General features: G+C 43.3%; 1 protein-coding gene across 1 annotated transcript; it reads right to left on the bottom strand.

The window, feature by feature from the left end:
• Positions 1-28: 28 nt before the first annotated feature.
• On the bottom strand, positions 29-5,839 carry LOC101859971 (cytochrome P450 2D26-like). Its single transcript, XM_005108363.2, has 2 exons — positions 5,669-5,839; positions 29-2,603 (listed from the first exon to the last, which is right to left on the bottom strand). Exon 2 carries the CDS (start codon positions 2,588-2,590, stop codon positions 1,073-1,075), a length of 1,518 nt encoding a protein of 505 aa, XP_005108420.1. The 5' UTR covers positions 2,591-2,603; positions 5,669-5,839; the 3' UTR covers positions 29-1,072.
• Between the last annotated feature and the right edge of the window lie 1,984 nt (positions 5,840-7,823).

Here is a 7,823-nt window from a genome sequence, read left to right on the forward strand (position 1 = left end):
TATATATAAATTATATCATAATGTTGCACATCTAATCGAATTTGTTTTTGATCGGAAAAAACCTCCACAGTGTTGGTCACATGATAACTTGAATAGATAGATGGAGGACAGAAATGACGTTTACCATTGCAAAATGTTCAAAATTTGTTGAAATTATCACTGAAAGCTTCCATTTTAATGTTCACCTAAACTGAAACACTAAACTATCAAAGTATAATCAAAATAATAATCAAGAATTAAAATGTCATTAATATTTATATCAACATCTCAACTCTAACGGTTTATCATACAAAATAAAATTAAGAAGTTAAAACGGCAGTGCAACTGATTGCCAAAAGTTAACACGTACAGTGTATGCATATTATAATATTAGAGCGCCAACAAGTGTCCTAAAAGAGAATAGTATGTCGCGTATATACATGGCTTGTTATCCAAAACGTTCAAGAAATGCCAGTGGCGTGAGTGCAGAAAATGATCCATGTAGATTTGCAGAGCGCAAAAAACTACTAGTAGTGCATTAAAAAAAAGGAAAATTAGATTTCTTTTTGTTGTTGTTGAGTTTTTACGCCCCCACTGATACAAATTAGATAACGTAGAACAATAAGGCGTGTTGGTGAGTTCCGAGCCTGCCCTCCTGTGGTGAGAGGGATACAACGTTTCAGTCCCAGCAGAAAGATCGAGATCTTCGATTATAACGATTCACCCCACACGACTGAACAAAGTAAAACAAGCCAGAGTGAAAAAGTAAGAAAAGATATTGTTTTTAACCCCCCAGGGGAAGAAAACATGCAAAAGGCTCAGTTGTTTTTTACTGCTTTGAAAATGGCCCTCTTGAAATCGATAAATGTTCTTCCTCCTTCCTGTCCTCGAATTATAGCAGAAGACTAACGTAAAGCTTCAAATACATTCTATTTTATGTTGGTCACGGCTATACGTTTCTACGTCATCTTGTCCAATGTGAGCCGTTTCAGCTTGGTGAAAGGTCAGCAGAACACCATCATTTCACGTACCCACTTCCCTCACCCCATCAACAATCCCAACCTCTCCCACCACCACCTCTCAGCCATGAGTTCTATATTCCAGCCTCTGCAGCAGACCGACGCTCCAAGCGGCATGTGTAGTCATGCGGTGCCATCACAGATTTCGTCTCCCAATTCTCTGGGTTCGATGACGGTAGCTCAGCGCCAACAGGAGGAAGAAAACGAAACTGTTGGACCAAAGTGACCACGATGAAAAAGACGCGGAGCCTCGCGAAACTTTCCCCAGGACAAGCACGTTTGCCGGTTCCGAACGCCAGAAGGTTCTGGCGTGTTGGATGCTCTGGGGATAACAGTTGGCCGTCAGCGTCTAGGAATCTGTCGGGGTTGAAGGTCCAGGGCTTGTCCCACAAATCTTCTCTGTGGTGGAAATACCAAGCGTTCAGGAGAAGGAAGGTTCCTTTTGGAATGAAATGACCCTCGAAGTTGATGTCTTCCCTGGCGCAGTGGGGTAGAAGCAGTGGCGTTACTGTACAATACCTTAATGTTTCCAGGATCACCGCTTCCGTGTAAGGCATCTGACGTTTGTGGTCAAAACTTGGAGGGTCATTACCGATAACTTCACAGATCTCTGCATAGATACGCTCCTGTATCTTAGGGTTTACGATGATCAACAAAAACAAAGCATTGAGAGTCCCCGCTGTCGTAAGGTTGGCTGCGGCAATGATATTCTTGACAAGACACTGTACAATTTCATCAGACATGTCAGTGAAGTTCCCGTTCTTTTCCAACTGCTTCTGTTGCTCAAACAAATCCGTAATGATACCTGTCCTTTCGCCTTTCTTGAAGGTTTCTCGAACAGATGTTAGGAACCTTGCGTCAATCTCATTGTCCAACTTTCTTAACCCTGTCACCAGCTCATTCAGCCGGAAACCAGGAACATGTGCTATGTAGGGAATTGATTCTAGGAAGATTTCATTTTCAAATATAAAAACTTCATTTCCCGTTTCAATATACTTCTGCATCGAATCAAGGTCATCTTGAGTAGTGTCCTTTCCCTTGAGCAGAAGTCCAACTACCCAGCCGATGTAACCATTGATTTCTGTCACTAGGGGTGCGTTCCCAGGGTACTTTGCCAGACGCTCACATAAATGTTTGCTTGTGTTTGTCATTAGATCTTCAAAGCCCTGGACTCCTTCACCGTAGAACTTTAGAGCGTTGTGAAAGAGTCGTCTCCTCTGGATAAGTTCTTTCCCGTACGAGGCAGTTATAATGTCTTTGTGTCCGTTCAAAAACTCTCTGCCTATGTAAGTCGGAGGTCTGTCGTTGCTGATGTCTCTCGTACTAGGGTCTGAGAGAAGTTTACGAGCGAGCGCGGGACTGTTGATGAAGACGACCTTGCGGATGACGGCATCAACCGACACGAGGTCGCCATATTTGTCCGCCCACTTGGCAGCCAGGACATGGAGTTTGTTCGATTTGACGCTCCTTGAGAGTTCCTTCAGACCTTGGAGGAGAGACGGACCAGGGACGCTCGTTTTCTTTTTGCGGTTCAGTACGAGAAGCAGGATGGTTATCAGAGCCACAAGGACGAGAGCGTACGCTGACAGCATTGTGAGACTGGACCTGAAAAATAATAAATCACACTACGATAAGGAAAGTCCTTCAAGCTGTGGAGAGTAACCCGCTAACTGGCGGGGGGAAACGTTATTTTGCAGCAACTTTCCAGGTTTCGTTATTATTATTTTATTATAGAAGAACAGTTGAACCTGTCTTAACGGAAACCTGTGTAAGACGGAAACCTGTCATAACGGATCTCCCCCCCCCTTTTCCGCCCTTTATAAATTCCTCTATAATTACCTCTATAAGACGGGAATCTGTCTAATGCGGAAAGGGAAAGAGAAATTCGTTTCCTTTTGGGTTTTATTTTTACCTATCTTAGACAGAACTACTTTTTCCACTCAGCCATGATTTGAAACAAAAAGCTTGATCCATCAGTTCTAATCTTTACGCCATGCCGCCAGACGAGAAAGGGGAGTGGGAGTGCAATTTGGGCGTAGGTGTTACCCCATCCATGTGAACCCACAGCAGTGTAGATTGCCAGGGAGGTGTGGGTAAGAAATCTCACCAGTGCCTATAAAAATGCTCTAGTGGTGCCCCAGCATGGAGACTTTCATGAGTAGTAAAAGGCCAGAGGCGTGAAATTAGTTAACTAATGCCTGCCACCCTTATCGTACTACCATCCGAGATTTAAAAAGGGCTGGAATCGTTGTTACATGCACGGAAGGGATGGCATAGGTTGACTTGATTGGTGGGGCTATTGGTGGAATCAAAAGAGAATTTCCAACGTTGCTGCTTTTGATAGGTCAAAATGCAAGCACTGATAAAAAATGAATGGCAGGATTGACGCATGCCATTACCACAGAGGGTAAATTTTTACTTCCACTCCCGCACACAGATGCATTGCTTTGATGGTCAAAATGCAGTATTATTTATTACAGGCTGCAGACCACTCATTATAATAGCCAGTAAAACTGTCGCAAATCAATTATTTTCAAGACAATTTAAAACCAAACCGCAGACACCAAATTATAAGTTAAACCAGGGGGGCATGCCCCCCCCCCCCCGATTTTTTTCTTATTGCCCCCCTGAAACCCCCGATTGGTCCAATGCACGGAAATTACGAGGCAATTAGGCTTAGTGTGGTAAAGTTCCGTTCTAAAAGATCAAACATTTTTTAAAAACTATTAATTTGCGACAGAAATGAAGTCGATATCCGTGTTCAGTGCATCGATGATATGTAGTAGAAAATGGACGCATAGTAGCTAAATATGTGAAACGGGAGGGAAATTAAAAGAATACCCCACACAGATCACTTGACAGGTGTGAAGTGTTGACAATTGTTTTCCGACCAACAAGCGACCCATGATCCCACCGGATGGTCTCTGAAATCCACCTTCATTGCTTCCTACATTCCCCTGTCTAAGATGGAAACTGTCTAAGACAGATTTTTTACTCCGATCCCTTGCGGTTTTCGTCTTACACAGGTTCGACAGCATATTAAAAATTAGAACTGTCAAGGCTAGCGTATGCGCACGCGCGAGTGTGTGTGTGTGTGTGTGCGTGTGTGTGTGTGTGTGTGTGTGTGTGTGTGTGTGTGTGTGTGTGTGTGTGTGTGTGTGTGTGTGTGTGTTGTGCGTGTGCCTGACAGTCTGTTAACGTATGGGTATAGATGACTGCAAATACTTTTTTGATCTCAAATCTTAATTGATCAATTTCATTATTGGCGTATAGAGTATAGAGCCCAAATGGGGAGTGGGAGCTTATTATTGCATTGATTGCTCCTGGAGTTGCAGACGCTCTTCGTGTACCTGTTAGAGAAAAAAATAACGTGTGTACAAAATACTGTAAATTTTTATGAGCTCTTGACTAAACATACAGCTCCTCCTTTTCTTTGAGTATGAACAGCTATTATATTACGCATTGTGAAGTATTACATATATTATAACAGTTCCTGTACCGTATATCTACTTTCTGTTAATTTTATATAAAGACAGGTAAGTTCTAGCATTTTCCGAATATCTGAGAGCCCGTATGCTGGCTTCAGTGGTGCTATGGTTAAGCTCTCCCCTTTGTCTTGAAAAATATCAGCTTAAGTTTGGTCGCAACGTGAAAACATCTAGCTCCATCTAGTATTTCAACCTTGCTTTCACTTTATATCCTGTCTTTTTTGTTTTTGTTTGTTGTTGTTGTAGTTTTTTTTCCTGAGCCAGGAGCCGAGTGGCTTCTTTCGAAAGCCACAGATCTGAAATTGTCCAGGTATTCGATTATTTTTCCCTCTGATGAACAAGACTAGTTCAGTTTATATCGTGCAGGGCTCAGATGAATGTGACCTTAGTTTGAACCCCCAAATAGGCATTCTAGAACTTGCCTTGTTTGGGGAACTCTCGAGACTCCCCACCCAGTTGATGCTGTGCTGAAAATATGCGCAGAATGCGGTACCATCTCTTAAGATATCCTACATATTTTATTCTGATAATGACAGTGTTTATAGGAATGATACACCGCTATATCGTGCCACTACTCTGGCTGGTGACAAAATCGTTAAACACATACTAGTTTTCCCCTCATCTTTCCAAGAAAGATTTAACCTATACAGTAAAAAAAAAGTATATATAAAGGAACAGATAAATAACATTTGTATAGCATATGTCCCCACTCGAAAGCAAGCTCTATGCGCTTTACACTATTTATTACCCCAGCAGACCATAGAATGCTCATAAACATTCTCAGCTTCCTGAGAAGCATACAATGCAAGCAGCTCTTTAAACGCTCAAACACTAACAAGCTGACAAGATCTTTCTCTGTCTATAGCTGGGTACCCATTTTCACCTGGGTGAAGTGGGGACAATACGTGTAAAGTGCCTTTCCCAAGGACACAGCGTCGGGCCCGCGCCTCGAACCTCCGAACCCGCAACCTCACGATTACGAGTCCGGTAGCCTAACCACTAGGCCACCGACGCCACTGGGATGCAATCATATTTTATTAAAGAGAGAAGAATTTGACAGAGATAATAATTATAATTTATACGTAGACAGAGGCAAACAAATTTCAAAAAGATAAAACAACATAAAAAAAGAAAAAAAAAGAAAGAAGAAGAATGACAGAGTAAGAAACTAACTTTATTTACCTTGCTTCAGCCCAAAATGTACCCAGCGTTCAGCCAAGAGCAGAATGGCAGCCTTTCAAAATTTCCAGATAATGTTAAAGGTACCAAACGTATTATAACGCACTTACGCGATGATTTATCGTTGCTTCATAGGCGATATAAAGTTAATAATAATCCGAACGGATGAGCCAGCTTTTTATTACGGTCTTCACTTCACACCAAACGTAATAGGGGGTGCCCACCTACGCGATTGGGTCGGGTCGATCTGGTAGTCGGGGCTAGCCAAATTGAGGGCGAAAAGCGGCCATCGTGGCACAAACCGATCGACGCGTTTGTTTTCAGGCCTGCGAATCGCGCGATCGAGTGGTTTGCAGCCAATCACAACAAGGCTGAGTCACGTGCCCATGTTGACACTCAAAATCCGGTGGCGCCCTCTTCGAAAAAGTGCCGACTTTGCGAAAAGAGTTACCCTACTTGTGTGAAAAACAATAAAAGCGAAACTAACAAACTGTACTAATCCTATTCTTTTTCCGGAGAAACGAAAGAGACTTTCAAAACAAAGACTGAACCAATGCGTGGACTTCCGCAGACATTTTTTTGGCGGAGTGAACTAGAGCTATCTTCTTATGAACGATCTTCGATATAGAAAGTTATCGATGTAACTATTGTAACCATATTTATGGGATTCCAGGCTGCTTCAGCCCTGCAACAGGGAACTGCGGAAAGGAGCCCTGGAAGCCATTGAGGTTAAAGGTTTCTCTACTTTGACATCCAGGTGGTCGGGTACAATCGCGGCAGGGATGTAGTGAGCACTGAAGCCACTAGAAAACGACCCGACCCGACCCGACCCGATCCGATCTCGCTTGTGGGCACCCCCTATAACGCGTCTTTGTCGTGGACGGGTTATGTCGGATGCCAGGGGGGGTTCGGAAACACTAACTCCTTGAAGCAAGGTCTCTGGGGTGGGGGGGGGGGGGGGGGTAGGCATTTTTCGGCGCTCGCAACTGCAGAAGGTCATATGAGTCATTGCGCGCGGGACACATTAAACATTTTCAGGTAGAAGGAAATTTGGGTGGTGGCCAGGGGCGGCTCGTGGGTCTAAAAAGTGGGCGTGCACAATTAAGCTATCTTAGGTTGAAGATAGTCAAGGGCATAGTAAATGAGATGGTGTATAATTTTAGGATCTTTGGTTTGGTGAGGGAGAACCTTGTGATTCTATTTTCATTCTTTTTACTTGTGGCTTTGACTTCCAGAACTAAATCTTTTAGTTAGCTAAACGTCAATTTCATTCATCCTGCTATAGAACTGAACATTCAAGTAATACCTTTCACCACTCCACTACAAAACCGTTCAAACGCACAACTCATAGGACGATGACTTTAGCGTGTCCCGTTCACCTCCCTCAGGTTCACGGTCACAGAGTCACTTAAAATAGCGCCAAGACAATGAACCAACCACAATGCACCTGAGCACTCCGCTGGATTGCTCCGGGGCTGACATAATTTTGGCATAGAATAGCGCACAGTCTATCGCGTTTATTTTTAAAGTGCCTACTGTGGGCTATGTTTCGGCACTATTCGGCAGGAGCACATTTGAGATGTGCCGTCTTATTAACTTAATGTACCGCCAAACTCGCTACGAGTGTCGTCATCGCTTGGGTTATCCCAAAGAGCGATTTATAGGTCAGGTTTCCACTGATGAATGTCCTGCTATGCATAGATACAGCGCATGAACTTTGGCATGGCATAATAGATGTTCTACGGTGCTATAGACACAGAAATGACAGTTACGGCGCCAGTGAGAAACGTATTTTGATATGATATTTGGCTAGTGTTTGTTTCTGGCGTCTTTTATTTTGTTATTGTAGGTGTTTTACGTAATAGAACCTTAAAATTTTGGGCGGCACTGCACGACCGTGCTCAATGGACGAACCGCGCCTGGTGGTGACTGAAGCCTACTCTTATCAATTTTGGACCGCCAAGGGATCTTTAACGTGCGCAACTTGTACTTATACACAGGGCCTTCAAGATTTTTCGCCCTCATCCGAGAAGGCTAGGTGTAGATCTTTTTTTACCATAAGATCAGGGGCGTGTTTGAAAAACAGCAGTAAGAAAGAGCCAATGAGTAGCAGTACAAATGCTGCTGAAAGAGTCATGAGCCCAGAAAAAAAGTGGGG

Source organism: Aplysia californica, unplaced genomic scaffold, assembly GCF_000002075.1.
Source record: "Aplysia californica isolate F4 #8 unplaced genomic scaffold, AplCal3.0 scaffold00683, whole genome shotgun sequence".
NCBI classification, from domain to species: domain Eukaryota; kingdom Metazoa; phylum Mollusca; class Gastropoda; order Aplysiida; family Aplysiidae; genus Aplysia; species Aplysia californica.